Below are 21,325 nucleotides of genomic sequence, written 5' to 3' on the forward strand. Positions count from 1 at the left end.
GCAGCTCCTTCAACAGACGGACCCACCCGTATCCCTCTAAACCTTTCCTATCCGTGTCCCTGTCCGAGTGCGTTAATGTACCTGCCTCGACCACTTCCTCCGGCAGCCTCTTCCACAGACGGACCCACCCGTATCCCTCTAAACCTTTCCTATCCGTGTCCCTGTCCGAGTGTTGCTAATGTACCTGCCTCGACCACTTCCTCCGGCAGCTCCTTCCACAGACGGACCACCCGTATCCCTCTAAACCTTTCCTAGCCGTGTCCCTGTCCGAGTGTCGTTAATGTACCTGCCTCGACCACTTCCTCCGGCAGCTCCTTCCACAGACGGTCCACCCGTATCCCTCTAAACCTTTCCTATCCGTGTCCCTGTCCGAGTGTCGTTAATGTACCTGCCCCGACCACTTCCTCCGGCAGCTCCTTCCACAGACGGACCACTCGTATCCCTCTAAACCTTTCCTATCCGTGTCCCTGTCCGAGTGTCGTTAATGTACCTGCCTCGACCACTTCCTCCGGCAGCTCCTTCCACAGACGGACCACCCGTATCCCTCTAAACCTTTCCTATCCGTGTCCCTGTCCGAGTGTCGTTAATGTACCTGCCTCGACCACTTCCTCTGGCAGCTCCTTCCACAGACGGACCACCCTCTGTGTGAAAAAGTTTCCCCTCGGGTCCCCTATTAAATCTCTAAAACCTGTGCCCTATGATTCAAGATTCCCCCCTACGCTCCAGGGAATGAAGTCCCTACCTTCCCGACCTCTCTCCGTAACTCAGCCCCTCGAGACCCGGCGACACCCTCGTAAATCCCTGTGAGCTCCCTCCTCCGGTACACGGTGCCCTGTCCGACGATGGCGGTCATGCTAAACGCCGCCTTCACCGCCCCGTCTGCCTGTGACCCCACTTCCAGGGAACCATAAATCTAGGAAAATCTAGGAATCTAGGAATAATGGTACATAGTTCCCTGAAGGTGGAATCTCATGTGGATAGGGTGGTGAAGAATGCTTTTGGTAGGCTGGCCTTTATAAATCAGAGCATTGAGTATAGGAGTTGGGATGTAATGTTAAAATTGTACAAGGCATTGGTGAGGCCGAATTTGGAGTATTGTGTACAGTTCCGGTCACCGAATTATTGGAAAGATGTCAACAAAATAGAGAGAGTACAGAGGAGATTTACTAGAATGTCACCTGGGTTTCATCACCTAAGTTACAGGGAAAGGCTGAACAAGTTAGGTCTTTATTCTTTGGAACGTAGAAGGTTGAGGGGGGACTTGATAGAGATATTTAAACTTATAGGGGGGTAGAGTTGACGTGGATTGGCTTTTTCCATTGAGAGTAGGGGAGATTCAGACAAGAGGACATGAGTTGAGAGTTAGGGGGCAAAAGTTTAGGGGCAACACGAGATGGAATTTCTTTACTCAGAGAGCGGTAGCAGCTTCCAGTAAAAGTGGTAGAGGCAGGTTCGATTTTGTCATTAAAAAAATGGACAGGAAAGGAATAGAGGGTTATGGATTGAGTGTAGGTCGGTGGGACTAGGTGAGAGTAAGCGTTCGGCACGGACTAGAAGAGCCGAGATGGCCTGTTTCCATGCATTAATTGTTATATGGTTATAAACCAAAACTTGGTGTGTTCCGTTAATCGAAGGCTAAAGTTCTCCGTCTCTCACCCCTCTCCCTCTTTCACCCCTCTCCACCTCTCACCCTGTCCACGTCTCACTCTCTCTGTCTCTGCCCCTCTCTGTTTTCCACCCTTCTCTGCCTTCCCTGTCCGACCTCTCTCATCTCCTGCCTCTCACCTCTCTCTCCCCCATCTGACTCTCATGTCTCTCCCTCGATCAACTGTCCTCTGCCACCTCTCTTCATTCTCCCCCTTCCCTACCCCCATCTCTCTCCCACTCACCCCCTCTCTTCCTCACCCATTGCCCCCCTTCTCTTCCTCCCCGTCTGGGTCTCTCCACCTCCGCCTACCCCAATACCCACTCTCCCTCACCCCTCTCTCTTCCCCGGCCATCTCCACCTATGCCCCTCCCTCCCTCTCTCTCTCTCCTCTCTGTCTCTCACCTCTCACTCTCACCCCATTTCTCTCCCTCTCTCTCCACCTCTCCACTCCTCTCTTTCCGTCTGGCTCTCTCCCCCCTCCCATGCTCCCTCCGCCAAACACCGAATCTCGCAGAGGTTTGTCAGCGGGATCACGGTGATCTTGCTGGTCAACTGCCTGGTCTCGCTGGTGATGTCCGTCCTCACGGCCATCGCCAACTGCAGGGACCTCGAGTGCTGCGCCGCACAGCCTCCGGTGGTGAGTGGGATCTTCCTGTGCACGGGGGGTGTGTGTGGGCGGCGAGGGATGGGGCATGGGGACAAGAGATGGGGGAGGTGAACAGCGTGGGGAGAGAACAAGAGAGTGGAGGGGTAGAGAGAGATGGGGGCAGAAAAGGAATAAAAGGGTGGGGAGAGGGGTGGAAAGAGGAGGATGGGTGGAGGGGGTGGAGACAGGAGGATAGGGTGGGGAGAGGGGAGGAGAGAGGAGGATAGGGTGGAGAGAGGATGATGGGGTGGGGAGAGGAGGATAGGGTGGAGGGGTGGAGAGAGGATAGGGTGGGAAGGGTGGAGAGAGGAGGATAGGGTGGAGAGGGGTGGAGAGAGGAGGATAGGGTGGGAAGAGGGGTGGAGAAAGGAGGATAGGGTGGAGAGGGGTGGAGAGAGGAGGATAGGGTGGAGAGGGGTGGAGAGAGGATGATGGGGTGGGGAGAGGAGGATAGGGTGGAGAGGGGTGGAGAGAGGATGATGGGGTGGGGAGAGGAGGATAGGGTGGGAAGAGGGGTGGAGAGAGGAGGATAGGGTGGAAGGGGTGGAGAGAGGAGGATAGGGTGGGAAGAGGGGAGGAGGATAGGGTGAAGAGGGGTGGAGAGAGGATAGGGTGGGGCGAGGAGGATAGAGAGGTGGGGGAAGAGATGGAGAGAGAAGAGGGGACAGAGGGGACTGAGAGGGTCTCATCTCCTCTCCTCACTTTATCTTTCTTCCCTCATCGATCTGACCCCTCCCTCTCCCCCACCCTGCAGAAAATGGTGGTGATCCACGCCAACCAGCCCGCACCGCCAGACCTCGCCTCCGTCTTCTTCGGCAAGCCGGCGCCCACTCCTGCCTTTGACGGGCCCCAGTGACGACACGTCCCCCTACTCTACGGGACAGCCTGAAGGATTTGGGCCGAACGATCTGAGGCTCAGCCCGAAAGAAAAGTCAAAGCAGGACTTTCGAGACTGAGGAGGGGAGGGGAGGGTAACGGTGCTAGCCTCTTCCTGTAGTCACATTCCTCCCCCGTGGGAACCCCGCAGTTCCATCTCCCTTGTTACGAGCCGCCCTCTCCCACCCTCTGCTCTCTGTCCCCTCGCACTCCCCTCTATCACCGCCCATTTCACCCTGGCTGGCGGCCATTTTGTGATGGTTACCATTGACAACCGCTCTCCCCGCATCATAGAATGGGGCAAACCCTTTTCCTCACCTTCCACTCACTTCCCTCCCTGTTTATTCAATCTCAACTCCTCATCCCTCCTCTCCTTCCCCTCGGTGCCCGCTCTCACATCTCTCCATTTAACATTCTGCCGACTGCCATTGTGTGACAGTCAGACCCTCCTTCCCACTCCCTCACACTCACCATCTTGTCACCCTCCTTCCCATCCCATCACTCGCAAACCCCTTCCCTCCCTCCCCTCGCTCTCCTCTCCCCGCCATCTCGACGCTCTGCATCGTATGCTGGTTGGGGCTGCCATGTTGCGATGCCAATCTTCACCTCTCCTCATCGCCCTCTTTCTCTCTCTCTGTTACCCAGTGAGTCACTCCCGTACTCACCCCGTCACTCCTGACACCCTTTCCCCTCTCTGGCCCCTTGCCCTTTCTCCCGCCATCCACCACATTTTGGTGAACATTTTCTGATGGGAAATTTCGCTCCCGCACCCAATCCCTTCTCCCCCGTCCGTTAAGTGAGTCGCTCCACTCTCCCTCATTGAGACAATGAACTCCCCGACCCATCAGCCCTGACCACGTCCCCGACCTCCGCCTCCCCTTTCTACCACCTAGGCCCCACTTTTTTGCAGCTCGTCTTATTTGTGAAGGAAATGTCACCACCCATTCATCCTCCACTATTGAAAACGTCACTCCTCCACACCTCACATCCTGTCCAATCAGACCACTCCCTCCCGTCCCATCACTCCCGCTCCCTTCCAGTCGTTTCACTCCTCCTCACCCCGTCGTTGTCTTCTCCATGTCGGCCACCAGTTTGTGACAGGAACTTCCGCCCCTCCCCTCTCCGTCCCCTATTGAGTCAGTGACTTCGCCACGCTCACCGTCTCATCAGTCCACTCCTCGTCCCGTCACTCCTCTTCCTCCCAAACCCCTCACCCCTCCTCCCCAAAACCCACATGTATATGTGTATGTGCGAATATCTGAGATATATACATTAGTTTATTCAATGACAACATTATTAGAATTAGAACATATATACAATATGGAAGACGATATAAAACACAAATTAAAATACTGTTATAACAATCAATAACACACTCGATCCCGGGATTGTATCCATGGGCACCGCATGTTCCTTCGCCATCGATTCTGAGTGTGACAGTGGCCATTGTAAGTCAGTGTCTCACTCCATCCCTGGCGGCCACATTAACCAAGGATTCGCCCATTTTAAATCAGCGCGTCCCTCCCTCTCTTGTGCTCACTTCTACCAAAGCCATCACTCCCTCACCAGCGGCCATTTCAAGTGAAGCGTCGGACATCCCACCTCTCCCGGATATTGATAGCGGCTCCCTGACGCCCGCGAATTATATACAATATCCCGCAAATCGGTTTTTTTTTTAGAACGAGAGAGAGAGAGAATTGAATACTCTGCCATGGCAGAGTAAAAAAATATAAAACGTACTTCACCCCAGACTACACTAAAGTGTTCCCCTGCCTAATCGGGGTCAGGAATAATGACAGTGTTGCTCGCTGCCCTGTCTGCAACATTGGGTTTTCTATTGCCCATGGGGGGGGGGGGGGGGGTTAAATCACTGTTGAGGTGAGTTTAACGGGTGTCATTCGTTCATTAGCATAGCTAACGCTATTTAAACTAGCTGGCTGGCTGCTAAGGAGCTACTCTATTGCAGACATCCCACCTCTCCCGGGAGTTCCGGGAGTCTCCCGCATATTGATGGTGCCTGCTTCCCTGAAATGAGATTTTGCAGGGTGGGATTAATTGAGTGATGGAATGGTGCAGACGGAGCTTCACTGAGTGTTTGGCACTGCAAGTGTGTGATGGGACGGTGTGGAGGGAGATTCTCTCTGTGTCTGACCCCGGGAGTGTGTGATGGGACGGTGTGGAGGGAGATTCTCTCTGTGTCTGACCCCGGGAGTGTGTGATGGGACGGTGCGGAGGGAGATTCACTCTGTGTCTGACCCCGGGAGTGTGTGATGGGACGGTGTGGAGGGAGATTCACCCTGTGTCTGACCCCGGGAGTGTGTGATGGGATGGTGTGGAGGGAGATTCACTCTGTGTCTGACTCCGGGAGTGTGTGATGGGACGGTGTGGAGGGAAATTCACTCTGTGTCAGGTCCTGGGTGTGAGTAAATTTACAAATGTAAATTAAACAATGTGTGAGCTGCTGACGTGCGGGAATAAATAAACTGCTTCCGACTCACTCACAGTCACACACAATTAACTGACCGACAACGAGTGATAGTTTGAATCATCAGTCCGGTTTCTCACCGTCACTCTGCATCGGGGAACCGATGATTATAAAATCACACTTCAGTCCACTGTGGCCGGGATGTTAATCAAGGCTGTTCACAAGTCTCCAAACAAATCCACGGTGAGTTTGCAGTTCCCTGCCTCCGTATCCCTCCCCCCACCCCCGTCCCAGCCTCTCTTTCTCTCCTTCGCCCTTCTCTCTCTCCCCTTCAGGCTTCTCTCTCTCTCTTCTTCCCACTCTCCCTCCACCCCTCTGTCTCCTCCCCTGCCTCTCTCTCTCTCTCTCTCTTTGTCAATTTAACATCATTATATCGGCCAGACTACCGAATGCACCGTCCTCAGCAAAGGGAGCAAAAGGATTCTCTCCCGGAATCATCCCACCCACCCCGGGACACCGGTGTCCCAGACTGAGCCCCGGACCCCCGGGCTCTTCCTGTCCGGGTAATTCCCCGGGGTGTCACGTGGGAGTCTCGAACAGGCACATCCGGCGGAAGCTGCCCCGCCGGACAACAGGCGGAAACGCGTCACTGCGGGACCGCTGCGAGCGACGCACACAGCGCGAGGCCTGAGCCGGTTCCGTTAAAACCGTTGGGATTCAGCCCCGGCGCGCGGCCGTTAAAGGTAAGGGCGGGAGTTAAAGGGGAGGGCGGGGAGTCGGCCAAATGTCCCCATCCCGCGGGCGGGGATGTTCACACATTCAGATGTTCAGATCTCCACACTCAGTCCGGGTCTGAATCCCTCCAGAGATCTCAGTTCCTCCTCTCCGGTCCGACTGAACCGATTCCCCAACAGCCTGAAACAGATGGGAGAATAAAGATGAAATTAACAGATTACACAACAGTGTCAGTAACAGGTGACTGGGGTTAATGTTTCAACAACACTCACAGACAAATATCACCAGAAAACCCGCGGATCCGCTGATATTTTATCACATTGAACATTAACACAAACACTCACCAGATCCACTCCAGACTCGGGAGGGTCAGTATGAGGCGGCGGAGAGCGGGGACAGATCCGTCTGTCAGAGAGTTTGATCTCAGGTCCAGCTCCGTCAGTGATGGTTTTGTACTGAGAGCGGAGACGAGATCCTCGGCACCAGAATCTGTGAGACCGACACGTTTCAGCCTGGAGATGAGAGAGAGTGAGGGTGAAGGACACAGAGAGACAGGAGACGGTACAAATCCCCAGTGTTTATCAGTAACACAATTACTGATCACATTAATGTTCAGTGTCTGACACCCAGTGACTGTAAACACAATCTCCCTCAGTCTGGTACTTACCACAGTCTCTGTATTTTACACTCCGGGTTCCTCAGAGCCGCAGACACCAGTTTCACTCCTGAATCTCCCAGGTTATTACCACTCAGGTCCAGCTCCGTCAGTGATGGGTTTGTACTGAGAGCGGAGGCGAGATCCTCGGCACCAGAATCTGTGAGACCGACATACTCCAGCCTGGAGATGAGAGAGAGTGAGGGTGAAGGACACAGAGAGACAGGAGATGGTAAAAATCCCCAGTGTTTATCAGTAACACAATTACTGATCACATTAATGTTCAGTGTCAGACACCCAGTGACTGTAAACACAATCTCCCACAGTCTGGTACTTACCCCAGTTTCTGTATTTTACCCTCCAGGTTCCTCAGAGCCGCAGAAACCAGTTTCACTCCTGAATCTCCCAGTGTATTCAAACTCAGGTCCAGCTCCGTCAGTGATGGGTTTGTACTGAGAGCGGAGACGAGATCCTCGGCACCAGAATCTGTGAGACCGACGCGCCTCAACCTGGAGATGAGAGAGAGTGAGGGTGAAGGACACAGAGAGACAGGAGATGGTACAAATCCCCAGTGTTTATCAGTAACACAATCACTGATTTTTTTTTTCTTCAGCACGACTGCGCACGTCGGCCAGTGGGAACAGCGAGAAGAGTTTAAAAGGAAGACAGATTTACAGAGCGAGCGTCAGAGGAGCGGGAGACAGAGTAGGAAGGCTTTGGCTCAACGGGGCTTCGGCGATAAAGGGTCGAGGCGAGGTAGGTTATCTGTTGACAATACAGACAGAGAGTATGTGTGTGAGGCTGGTTTTCTGTGCTCGGTGTCAGATGTGGGAGATCCTGGAGACTCCCAGCCTCCTGGACGGCAACATCTGCACCCAGTGTGTCGAGCTGCAGCTCCTTAGGGACCGAGTTAGGGAACTGGAGATGCAGCTCGATGACCTTCGTCTGGTCAGGGAGAGCGAGGAGGTGATAGAGAGGAGTTACAGGCAGGTGGTCACACCGGGGACACAGGAGACTGAAGAAGTGGGTCACAGTCAGGAGAGGGAAGGGCAAGAAGCAGGTACTAGAGAGTACCCCTGTGGCTGTACCCCTTGACGATAAGTACCCCTGTTTGAGTACTGCCGGAGGGGGGTGGCCTATGGGTTGGGGAGCATCAGTGTCAGTGCCTCTGGCACAGAGTCTGGCCCTGTGGCTCAGAAGGGCAGGAAAAGGAAGGGGATGGCAGCAGAGATAGGGGACTATAGTCAGGGGGTCAGACAGATGATTCTGTGGATGCAAGAAAGAAACTCGGATGCTAGTTTGCCTCATAGGTGCCAAGGTCTGGGATGTTTCTGATCACTTCCAAGATATCCTGCAGTGGGAGGGAGAACAGCCAGAGGTCATGGTACATCTTGGTACCAGTGACATAGGTAGGAAAAGGGAAGAGGTCCTGAAAGTAGACTACAGGGAGTTAGGAAGGAAGTTGAGTAGCAGGACCTCAGAGGTAGTGATCTTGGAATTACTGCCTGTGCCACGTGACAGTGAGATTAAGATTAGGATGAGGTGGAGGATAAACGCATTGACTGAGGGATTGGAGCAGGAGGCAGGGATTCAGATTTCTGAATCATTGGGACCTCTTTTGGGGCAGGAGTGACCTGCACAAAAAGGATGGGTTGCACTTGAATTCCTGGGGGGCCAATATCCTGGCAGGAAGGTTTGCTAAGGCTACTGGGGAGAGTTTAAACAAGAATTGCTGGGGGGAGGGAACCAAATTGATGTGATGGAGGAGAGGGAGGTTGGCTCACAAATAGAGAGAATTTGGAGACAGTGTGAAAGGGAGGATACGCGGGTGATAGAGAAGGAGGCACTCAGTCCGATGGTTTGAGATGTGTCTATTTTAATGCAAGGAGTATGATGAATAAAACGGATGAGCTTAGAGCGTGGATCAGCTCTCGGAGATATGATGTGGTGGCCATTACAGAGACTAGGATGGTGCAGGGGCAGGAATGGCTACTTCACGTGCCAGGATTTAATTGTTTCAGAAAGGACAGGGAGGGAGGCAAAAGAGGTGGGGACGTGGCACTGTTGATCAGAGATAGTGTCATGGCTACAGAAAAGGAGGACACTACGGCATCTCTGGGTGGAAGTTAAGAACAGGAAGGGGTCAATAACTCTACTGGGTGTTTTGTATAGATCACCCAACAGTAACAGGGACATCGAGGAGCAGATAGGGAGACAGATTCTGGAAAGGAGTTTTAATAACAGGGTTGTTGAGGTGTGAGATTTTAATTTCCCAAATATTGATTGGTATCTCCCTGGAGTGAGGGGTTTAGATGGAGTGGAGTTTGTTAGGTCTGTTCAGGAAGGATTTCTGACACAATATGTAGATAAGCCTACAAGAGGAGAGGTTGTACTTGATCTGCTATTGGGAAATGAACCTGGCCAGGTGTCAGGTCTCTCAGTGGGAGAGCATTTTGGAGATAGTGATCACAATTTTGTCTCTTTTACCACACCTTTAGAGAGGTATGGGTCAGTTAAGTTAGGGAAACATTTAATTGGAGTAAGGGGAACTATGGGACTATCAGGTTGGAACTTGTAAGCATGAATTGGAAACAGATGTTGTCAGAGAATAGTACCGAAGCAATGTAGAAAATGTTCAAGGGATATTTACATGGGGTTCTGAGAAGGTGCGTTCCAATGAGACAGGGAAAGGATGGTAGGGGACAAGATCTGTGATGTACAAAGGCTGTTGTGAATCTAGTCAAGAAGAAAAGAAGAGCTTACAAAAGGTTCAAAAATGAGGTAGTGATATGAATCTGGAAGATTATAAGGCTAGCAGGAAGGAGCTTAAGAATGAAATCAGGAGAGCTGGAAGGGGCCATGAGAAGGCCTTGGTGGACAGGATTAAGGAAAACCCTAAAGCATTCTGCAAGTACGTGAAGAGCAAGAGGATAAGACGTGACAGAATAGGACGAATCAAGTGTGACAATGGAAAAGAGCGTATTGAACCGGAGGAAATAGCGGAGATATTTAATGAACCATTTGCTTCAGTATTCATGACGGAAAAGGATCTTGGCAATTGTAGGGATGACTTGCAGTGGACTGAAAAGCTTGAGAATGTAGATATTAAGAAATATGTGGTGGAGCTTTTGGAAAGCATCAAGTTGGATAAGTCACCGCGACCGGAAAAGGTGTACACCAGGCGACTGTTGGAAGCGAGGGAAGAGATTGCTGAGCCTCTGGCGATGATCTTTGCATCATCAATGAGGACATGAGAGTTTCCGGAGGATTGGAGGGTTGCGAATCTCGTTCACTTATTCAAGAAAGGGAGTAGGGTTAGGCCAGGAAATTATAGACCAGTGAGTCTTACTTCAGTGGTTGGTAAGTTGTTGGAGAAGATCCTGAGAGGTAGGATTTATGAACATCTGGAGAGTCAAAATATGATTAGGAATAGACAGCATGGCTTTGTCAAAGGCAGGTTGTGCCTTACGAGCCTGATTGAATTTTGTTGAGGATGTGACTAAACACATTGATGAAGGAAGGAAGAAGATGCAGTGTATGTTGATTTCAGCAAGGCATTTGATAAGGTACACCATGCAAGACTTTTTGAGAAAGTGAGGAGGCATGGGATCCAAGGGGACATTGCTTTGTGGATCCAGAACTGGCTTGCCCACAGAAGGCAAAGAGTGGTTGTAGATGGGTCATATTCTGCATGGAGGCCGGTGACCAGTGGAGTGCCTCAGGGATCTGGTCTGGGACCCCAAGTCTTTGTGATTTTTATAAATGACCTGGATGAGGAAGTGGAGGGTAGGGTTAGTAAATATGATGATGACACAAAGCTTGGGGGTGTTGTGGATAGTGTGGAGGACTGTCAGAGTTTACAATGGGACATTGATAGGATGCAGAACTGGGCTGAGAAGTGGCAGATGGAGTTCAACCCAAATAAGTGTGAAGTGGTTTACTTTGGTAGGTCAAATATGATGGCAGAATATAGTATTAATGGTAAGACTCTTAGCAGTGTGGAGGATCAGAGGGATCTTGGGGTCCGAGTACATAGGACACTCAAAGATGCTATGCAGGTTGACTCTGTAGTTAAAAGGGCGTACAGTGTATTGGCCTTCATCAGTCGTGGGATTGAGTTTAAGAATCGAGAGGTAATGTTTAACAGTTGAGAGATTATGAAGGGGGATAGATCGAGTTGACGTGGATAGACTTTTTCCATTGAGAGTAGGGGAGATTCAAACAAAAGGACATGATTTGAGAGTTAGGGGGCAAAAGTTTAAGGGTAACACGAGGGGGAATTTCTTTACTCAGAGAGTGGTAGCTGTGCGGAGCGAGCTTCCAGTAGGAGTGGTAGAGGCAGGTTCGGTATTGTCATTTAAAGTAAAATTGGATAGGTATATGGACAGGAAAGGAAAGGAGGATTATGGGCTGAGTGCCGGTCAGTGGGACTAGGTGAGAGTAACTAGAAGGGCCGAGATGGCCTGTTTCCGTGCTGTAATTGTTATATGGTTATATTTTGCAGCTATACAGGACCCTGGTCAGACCCTACTTGGAATACTGTGCTCAATTCTGGTCGCCTCACTATAGGAAGGACATGGAAACCATAGAAAGGGTGCAGAGGAGATTTACAAGGATGTTGCCTGGATTGGGGAGCATGCCTTATGAGAATAGGTTGAGTGAACTCGGCCTTTTCTCTTGGAGTGACGGAGGATGAGAGGTGATTTGGTAGAGATGTACATGATAATGAGAGGCATTGATCACGTAGATAGTCAAAGGCTTTTCCCCAGGGCTGAACTGGCTAGCACGAGAGGGCATATTTTTAAGGTGCTTGGAAGTAGGTACAGAGGAGAGGTCAGGGGTAAGTTTTTTTACACAGAGAGTGGTGAGTGCGTGGAATGGGCTGCTGGCGGCGGTGGTGGAGGCGGAAATGATCGGATCTTTAAACTCCAGGAAGGCTACATGGAGCTTAGAAACATGGAGGGCTATGGGTAAAACCGAGGTAATTCTAAAGTAGAAACATGTTCGGCACAGCGTTGTGGGCCGAAGGGCCTGTATTGTGCTGTAGGTTTTCTATGTTTCTTTGTTTCTACTGATCACATTAATGTTCAGTGTCAGACACCCAGTGACTGTAAACACAATCTCCCTCAGTCTGGTACTTACCACAGTGTCTGTATTTTACACTCCGGGTTCCTCAGAGCCGCAGACACCAGTTTCACTCCTGAATCTCCCAGGTCATTCCCCCCAAGTCTAAACACAAACAGACAGATTGATGAACAAAGTGATTCAAACCGTGGGTCTGGGGGAATTTCTCTCACTTGGATATTACAGGAAACATTAAACCCTTCAGTAAATCACTGATCGGAGTTCCCATCACTATCAATGTCCCTCACTGACCAGCTCCAGTGTATTCACCGAATGTCAGTAATTTAGTCTGTCGGTGTGACCCTGTAAACTCCACATATTCTCTCTCATTTCCAGATGGCTAAACAAAATGTTCCTGACCGAAATGCAGAAATGTCATTGGGACACAGTGAAATAGACCCACCCGAGCTAAAGGGATGGGGAAGAGAGATCCCACAAGAAGAGTGGGGGATGGGAACAGAGGCCCCACACAAGAAAGGGTGATGGTGAATAGAGATCCCATAGGATGAAGGGGGATGGGGAAGAGAGATACCATAGGAGGAAGGGAGATGGGGAAGAGAGATCCCACAGGAGTTCGGATGGATGAGAGATCTGAAAGTAGGAAGGGGGATGGGGAAGAGAGATACCACAGGAGGGGGGATGTGGTAGAGAGATCCCACAGGTGGAAGGGGGAAGGGGAAGTGATAGATCCCTGAAGAGGAAGGAAGATGTGGAAGGGAGACCCACAAGAAGGGTGGAGTATGACAACAGAAGAAAAGTGGATGGGGAATAGAGATCCCACAGGAGGAAGGGGGATGGGGAAGTGAGATCCCACAGGAGGAAGGGGGATGGGGGAGAGAGATCCCACAGGAGGAGGGGGGATGGGGAATGGAGATCCCACAGGAGGAAGGGGGATGGGGAAGAGAGATCCCACAGGAGGAAGGGGGATGGGGGAGAGAGATCCCACATGAGGAAGGGGGACGGGGATGAGAGATCCCACAGGAGGAAGGGGGATGGGAAAGAGAGATCCCACAGGAGGAAGGGGGATGGGGAAGTGAGATCCCACAGGAGGAAGGGGGATGGGGAAGTGAGATCCCACAGGTGGAAGGGGGACGGGGAAGGGACATCGCACAGGAGGAAGGGGGAAGGGGAAGGGAGATCCCACAGGTGGATTGCTCCCTGTGCTATGTGCTAGTGAGGCTAGAAATAGGAAGATAATGCAGCTAAATAAGTGGCTGAGGGGATGGTGCATGAGGGTGGAGTTCATGTTTCTGGACAATTGGGCTTTCTTCCAGGAGAGGTGCGACCAGTTCGAATTGGACAGTTTGCACCTGAACTGGAGGGGACTAACATCCTTGCCGGTAGGTTAGGCAAGTTCTGCTCAGGGGGTTTTAAACCAGATTGTAAGCGGAGGGTGCAGTGTGTTAGAGCTGATAGTGGTGTGGAGGAGGATACTGGTCATGTGAGGACTGCTTGTATAGACAGATATCAGAGGTTTGTACGTGATAGAAATTTTCTCAGGTGCATCTATTTCCATACGAGAAGTATTGTAGGTAAGGCAGATGAGTTTAGGTCGTGGATTGGCACATGATGATATCGACATCATTGCTATTAGTAAGACTTGGTTGCAGGAGTGGCAGGACTAATAACTATATAAACATATAACAATTACAACATGGAAACAGGCCATTTCGGCCCTTCTAGTCCATGCCGAATGCTTACTCTCACCTAGTCCCACTGACCCGTACTCAGCCCATAACCCTCCATTCCTTTCCTGTCCATATACCTATCCAATTTTACTTTAAATGACAATACCGAACCTGCCTCTACCACTTCTACTGGAAGCTCGTTCCACACAGCGACCACTCTCTGAGTAAAGAAATTACCCGTCATATTACCCTTAAACGTTTGCCCCCTAACTCTCAACTGATGTCCTCTTGTTTGAATCTCCCCTATTCTCACTGGAAAAAGCCTATCCACGTCAACTCTATCTATCCCCCTCATAAGTTTAAATACCTCTATCGTCCCCCCTCAACCTTCTATGCGCCAAAGAATAAAGACCTAACTTGTTCAATCTTTCTGTGTAACTTAGGTGCTGAAACCCAGGTAACATTCTAGTAAATTTCTCTGTACTCTCTCTATTTTATTGACATCTTTCCTATAATTCGGTGACCAGAACTGTACACAATACTCCAAATTTGGCCTTACCAATGCCTTGTACAATTTTAACATTACATCCCAACTCCTATACTCAATGCTCTGATTTATAAAGGCCAACATACCAAAAGCTTTCTTCACCACCCTATCCACATGAGATTCCACCTTCAGGGAACTATGCACCATTATTCCTCGATCACCCTGTTCTACTGCATTCTTCAATGCCCTACAATTTACCATGTATGTCCTTGGGGATGAATAAAGTATCTATCTATCTATCTAAAATGCAGTACCTCACACTTATCAGCATTAAACTCCGTCTGCCATCATTCAGCCCACTCCTCTAACTGTTCTAAATCTCTGCAAACTTTTAAAACCTACTTCATTATCCACAACGCCACCTACCTTAGTATCATCTGCATACTTACCAATCCAATTTACCACCCCATCATCCAGATCATTAATGTATATGACAAACAACATTAGACCCAGTACAGATCCCTGAGGCCCACCACTAGTCACCGGCCTCCAACCTGACAGTTATCCACCACTACTCTCTGGCATCTCCCATCCAGACACTGTTGAATCCATTTTACTGCTTCAGTATTAATACCTAACAATCAAATCTTCCTAATTAACCTTCTGTGCGGAACCTTGTCAAGGGCCTTAATGAATCCATATAGACAACATCCACTGCTTTACCCTCATCAACTTTACTTGTAACCTCTTCAAAAAATTCAATAAGGTATGTCAAACATGACCTTTCACGCACAAATCCATGATGACTGTTCCTAATCAGACCCTGTCTATCCAGATAATTATATATACCATCTCTAAGAATACCTTCCATTAATTTACCCATCACTGACATCAAACTGGCAGGCCTATAATTGCTAGGTTTACTCTGAGAACCCTTTTTAAACAATGGAACCACATGAGCAATACGCCAATCCTTCGGCACCATCCCCGTTTCTAATAACATTTGAAATATTTCTGTCAGAGCCCCTGCTATTTCTACACTAACATCCCTCATGGTCCTAGAGAATATCCTGTCAGGATCCGGAGATTTATCCACTTTTATATTCCTTAAAAGCGCCAGCTTCATGTTCCGGGTTTCCGTTGTTTCAGAGGTGATAGGGGGGAGGGATGAAAGGGGGAGAAGTGGCATTACCAGTCAGGGGAATCTCACAGCTGTGCGCAGACGGGACAGCCCGTAGGGCTCGTCTACAGAGGCCATGTGGGTGGAGCCGAGGAACGGGAAAGGTGTGACCACACTAATAGGGTTGTATTATAGACCACCCAATAGTCAGAGAGAATTGGAGGAGCAAATCTGTAGAGAGATAGCAGACCGATGTAAGAAACAGAAAGTTGTAATCGTAGAGGATTTTAACTTTCCACATATTGACGGGGACGCCCACTCTGAGAAAGGGTTAGATGGCGTGGAGTTTGTCAAATGTGTTCAGGAAAGTTTTCTAAATCAATATATTGAGGTACCACCGAGAGAGGGTGCAGTACCTGATCCCCTATTAGGGAACCAGACAGGTCAGGTGACAGAAGTATATGTAAGCAAACATTTTGGGTCCAGTGACCATAATGTCATTAGTTTCAAGATAATTATGGATAAGGATAGGACTGGTCCACCAGTTAAGGTTCTGAATTGGAGAAGGGCCAATTTTGTGGAAATGAGAGAGGATCTGGGAAAAGTGGATAGGGATAAGTTGTTTTCTGGCAAGGATGTGTTCAGTAAGTGGAACACCTTCAAGGGTGAAATTTTGAGACTGCAGAGTTTGCATGTTCCTGCCAGGATTAAAGGCAAAGTTAACAGGCCTAGGGAACCTTGGTTTTCGAGGGATATTGGCGATCTGGTTAAGTAGGTGTTTAGCAGGTGAAGGCAACAAAGAAGAAATTAGATACTTGAAGAGTATAGAAAATGTAAGGGAATACTAAAGGAGGAAATCAGGAAGGCAAAAAGATGACATGAGGTTGCTTTGGCAGGTAATGTGAAGGTAAACCAGAAGGGTTCCTACAAGTATATTGAGAGTAAAAGGATAGTAAAGGACAAAATTGGTCGCCTAGAAGATCAGAGTGGTCGTCTATGTGTGGAGCCTCACGAGATGGGGGAGATCTTAAACAGGTTTTTTGCATCAGTGTTTACACAGGAAACTGGCATAGCGGATATGGAATTAAGGCAAACAAACAGTAGTGTCATGGAACATATAGAGATTAAAGAGGAGGAGCTGCTTGCTGCCTTACAGTGAATAAAGGTAGATAAGTCCCCCGGGGCCTGACATATTTCCTCAGACCTTGAGAGAGACTAGTGTAGAAATTGCAGGGGCCCTGGCAGAAATATTTAAAATGTCCTCAGCCACGGGTGCGGTGCTGGAGGATTGGAGGGTAGTTCATGTAGTTCCGTTGTTTGAAAAAGGCTCCAAAAGTACACCAGGTAATTACAGGCCAGTGAGCCTGACATCAGTAGTAGGTAAATTATCAGAAGGTGTTCTGAGAGATCGGATATACAAGGATTTGGACAACCAAGGGCTGATTAAAGATAGTCAACATGGCTTTGTGTGTGGTAGATCATGTTTAATGAATCCTGTAGTGTTTTTCGAGGAGGTTACCAAGAATGCATATGAAGGAAAGGCTGTGGATGTTGTCTGCATGAACTTTAGTAAGGCCTTTGACAAGGTCCCACTCATAAAAGGTCAGTTCAGAAGGTTCAGACAGTAGGTATCCATGGAGAGGTTGTACACTGGATTCAAATTGGCTGTGTGGGAGAAGACAGAGAGTGGTAGTGGACGATTGCTTCTCAGACTGGAGGCCTGTGACTAGTGGTGGCTCTCAGGGATCTGTGCTGGGACCATTGTTGTTTGTTGTCTATATCAATGATCTAGATGATAATGTGATAAATTGGATCAGCAGGTTTGTGGATGACACTAAGATGGAGGCGTTGTGGACAGCGAGGAAGGCTTTCAAAGCTTGCAGAGGGATCTGGACCAACTGGAAGAATGGGCCAGAAAATGACAGATGGAATTTAGAACGTATGACATATAACCATATAACAATTACAGCACGGAAACAGGCCATCTCGGCCTTTCTAGTCTGTGCCGAATGCTTACTCTCACTTAGTCTCACCTAGTCCCACCTACCTGCACTCAGCCCATAACCCCCCATTCCATTCCTTTCCTGTCCATATTACTATCCAATTTTTTTTAAATGACAAAATTGAACCCGCCTCTACCACTTCTACTGGAAGCTCGTTCCACACAGCTACCACTCTCTGAGTAAAGAAGATCTCCCTTGTGATACCCCTAAACTTTTGTCCTTTCACTCTCAACTCATTCCCTCTTGTTCGAATCTCCCCTACTCTGAATGGAAAAAAGACTATCCATGTCAACTCTATCTATCCCCCTCATAATTTTAAATACCTCTATCAAGTCCCCCCTCAACCTTCTACGCTCCAAAGAATGAAGACCTAACTTGTTCATTAGGTGCTGAAACCCAGGTAGTATTCTAGTAAATTTACTAAGTACTCTCTCTATTTTGTTGACATCTTTCCTATAATTCGGTCACCAGAACTGTACACAGTACTCCAAATTTGGCCTTAACAATGCCTTGTACAATTTTAACATTACATCCCAACTCCTATACTCAATGCTCTGATTTATAATGGCCAGCATACCAAAAGCTTTCTTCACCACCCTATCCACATGAGATTCCACCTTCAGGGAACTATGCACCATTATTCTTAGATCACTCTGTTCTGCTGCATTCCTCAATGCCCTACCATTTACCATGTATGTCCTTTTTGGATTATTCCTACCAAAATGTAGCTCCTCACACTTATCAGCATTAAACTCCATCTGCCATCTTTCAGCCCACTCTTCTAACTGGCCTAAATCTTTGAACAACAAGCTTTGAAAACCTTCATTATCCACAACGTCACCTATCTTAGTACTATCTGCATACTTACTAATCCAATTTACCATTCCATCATCCAGATCATTAATGTATAATGCAAACAACATTGGACCCAGTACAGATCCCTGAGGCACACCACTAGTCACCACTTTAATGCAGACAAGTGTGAGGTGTTGCATTTTGGAAAGACAGATCAAGGTAGGACATAGACAGTAAATGGTAGGGCACTGAGGAGTGTGGAGGAACAAAGGGATCTGGGAGTTCAGATACATAATTCCCTGAAAGTGGTGTCACAGGTAGACAGGGTTGTAAAGAAGGCTTTTGGCATCCTGGCATTCATAAATCAAAGTACTGAGTATAGGAGTTGGAATATTATGGTGAGGTTGTAAAGGACATTGGTGAGGTCAAATTTGGAGTATTGTGTGCAGTTCTGGTCACTGAACTATAGGAAGGATATCAGTATGGTTGAAAGAATGCAGAGAAGATTTACTAGGATGTTGCCGGGTCTTCAGGAGTTGAGTTACAGGGAAAGATTGAACAGATTACGACTTTATTCCTTGGAGCGCAGAAGAATGCGGGGGGATTTCAAAGAGGTTGACAAAACTCTGAGGGGTATAGACAGGGTAAATGAGAATAGGCTCTTTCCACATACATTAGGAGAGATAAATTACAGGAGGACTTGGCTTCAGGGTGAAAGGGGAAAGGTTTCGGGGGAAATTCTTCACTGAGAGAGTGGTGAGAGTGTGGAACGAGCTGCCATCCGATGTGGAAAATGTGGACTCACTCTTAAGCTTTAAGAATAAATTGGATAGATACATGGATGGGGGAGGTCTGGAGGGTTATGGACTGGGTACAGGTCACTGGGACAAGCGGAATAAAGTTTCGGCACAGAGCAGAAGGGCCAGATGGCTTGTTTTCTGTGTGCTGGTGTTTTATGATTCTATGAAGGGCTGTGGGGAGGAGAGTTCACTCAGGCGTAAGGGCGAATGGGAAGAGAGCTCCCACAGGAGGAAGGGAGATGGGGAAGAGAGAACTCGCACGAGAGAGATGGGGAAGGGATATCCCACAGGAGGATGTGGGAAGGGGAAGAGAGAACTCGCAGGGGGAAGGGGGATGGGGAAGAGAGATCCCACAGGAGTAAGGGGGATGGGGAAGAGAGATCTCACAGGAGGGAGATGGGGAAGGGATGTCCCACAGGAGGATGTGGGAAGTGGAAGAGAGAACTCGCAGGGGGAAGGGGGATGGGGTAGAGAGATCGCATAGGAGGAAGAGAGATGGGGAAGAGAGATCCCACAGGAGGAAGGGGATGGGGAAGAGAGATCCCACAGGAGGAAGGGGATGGGGAAGGGAGATCCCACTGGAGGATGGGGGAAGGGGAATAGAGATCCCACAGGAGGAAGGTGGATGGGGAAGAGAGATCCCACTGGAGGATGGGGGAAGAAGAATAGATATCCCACAGGAGGAAGGTAATGGGGAAGGGAGATCCCATAGGAGGATGGGGGATGGGGAAGGGAGATCCCACAGGAGGATGGGGGATGGGGAAGGGAGATCCCACAGGAGGAAGGGGGATGGGGAAGGGAGATTCCACAGGAGGAATGTGATGGGGAAGGGAGATCACACAGGAGGACGGGGGATGGGGAAGGGAGATCCCACTGGAGGATGGGGGATGGGGAAGAGAGATCCTACAGGAGGAAGGGCGATGGGGAAGAGAGAACCCACAGGAGGAAGGGGGATGGGGAAGAGAGAACTCGCACGAGAGAGATGGGGAAGGGATATCCCACAGGAGGATGTGGGAAGGGGAAGAGAGAACTCGCAGGGGGAAGTGGCATGGGGAAGAGAGATCCCAAAGGAGTAAGGGGGATGGGGAAGAAAGATCTCACAGGAGGGAGATGGGGAAGGGATGTCCCACAGGAGGATGTGGGAAGGGGAAGAGAGAACTCGCAGGGGGAAGGGGGATGGGGTAGAGAGATCGCATAGGAGGAAGAGAGATGGGGAAGAGAGATCCCACAGGAGGAAGGGGATGGGGAAGAGAGATCCCACAGGAGGAAGGTGATGGGGAAGGGAGATCCCATAGGAGGATGGGGGATGGGGAAGGGAGATTCCACAGGAGGAATGTGATGGGGAAGGGAGATCACACAGGAGGACGGGGGATGGGGAAGGGAGATACCACTGGAGGATGGGGGATGGGGAAGAGAGATCCTACAGGAGGAAGGGGGATGGGGAAGAGAGATCCCACTGGAGGATGGGGGAAGGGGAATAGAGATCCCACAGGAGGAAGGTGATGGGGAAGGGAGATCGAACAGGAGGAAGGGGGAAGGGGAATAGAGATCCCACAGGAGGAAGGTGATGGGGAAGAGAGATCCCACAGGAGGAAGGGGGAAGGGGAATAGAGATCCCACAGAAGGAAGGTGATGGGGAAGGGAGATCCAACAGCAGGAAGTTGTTGCGGAAGAAAGCCCAGAGGAGGAAGCGGAATGTGGAAAAGATGTCCAACAGAAGGAAGAGGATGGGAAAGAGAGTACCCAGAGGAACAAAGCTGGTGGGGAAGATAAATCTGACAGGGAAGAGACATTACATAGCAGGAAGGGGGATGGGGAAAAGAGATCCCACAGGAAGAAAGGGAGTGGGGAAGATAAATCCCACAGGAGGAAGGAGCATGGGGAAGAGAGATCTGATAGGAAGGGGGGGGGGGGGGACGTGGAAGAGAGATCATACAGGAGGATGGCGGATGAGTAGGAGAGATACCTCAGGAAGTGGGGACATGGAACAGAGGAACCACAGGAGGAAGAGGAGTGGGGAAGAGAGATCCCACTAGGAGAAGGGGGATGGGGAAGGGAGATCATACAGGAGGATGGCGGATGAGTAGGAGAGATACCTCAGGAAGTGGGGACATGGAACAGAGGAACCACAGGAGGAATAGGAGTGGGGAAGAGAGATCCCACAGGAGGAAGGGGGATGGGGAAGAGAGATCCCACAGGAGGAAGCGGGATGGGGAAGAGAGATCCCACAGGAGGAAGGGGGATGGGGAAGAGAGACCCCACAGGAGGAAGGGGATGGGGAAAAGCGATCCCACCGGAGGAAGGGGGATGGGGAAGAGATATCCCACAGGAGGAAGCGGGATGGGGAAGAGAGATCCCACAGGAGGAAGGGGGATGGGGAAGA

At 49.8% G+C, this 21,325-nt stretch overlaps 1 protein-coding gene across 1 annotated transcript in view; it reads right to left on the reverse strand.

Moving 5' to 3' along the window:
- Positions 1-6,643: 6,643 nt before the first annotated feature.
- LOC140721248 (NACHT, LRR and PYD domains-containing protein 3-like) overlaps positions 6,644-21,325 on the reverse strand; it is a 69,322-nt gene continuing 54,640 nt past the window's right edge. The window contains exons 7-10 of the mRNA XM_073036099.1: positions 12,128-12,214; positions 7,324-7,494; positions 6,998-7,168; positions 6,644-6,842 (exon numbers count right to left, since the gene is read on the reverse strand). Coding sequence (XP_072892200.1) covers positions 6,671-6,842; positions 6,998-7,168; positions 7,324-7,494; positions 12,128-12,214 — 601 coding nt within the window. The 3' untranslated portion in view covers positions 6,644-6,670. The remainder of the gene's footprint in view (positions 6,843-6,997; positions 7,169-7,323; positions 7,495-12,127; positions 12,215-21,325) is intronic.

This window comes from Hemitrygon akajei, unplaced genomic scaffold, assembly GCF_048418815.1.
Source record: "Hemitrygon akajei unplaced genomic scaffold, sHemAka1.3 Scf000053, whole genome shotgun sequence".
Taxonomy (NCBI): domain Eukaryota; kingdom Metazoa; phylum Chordata; class Chondrichthyes; order Myliobatiformes; family Dasyatidae; genus Hemitrygon; species Hemitrygon akajei.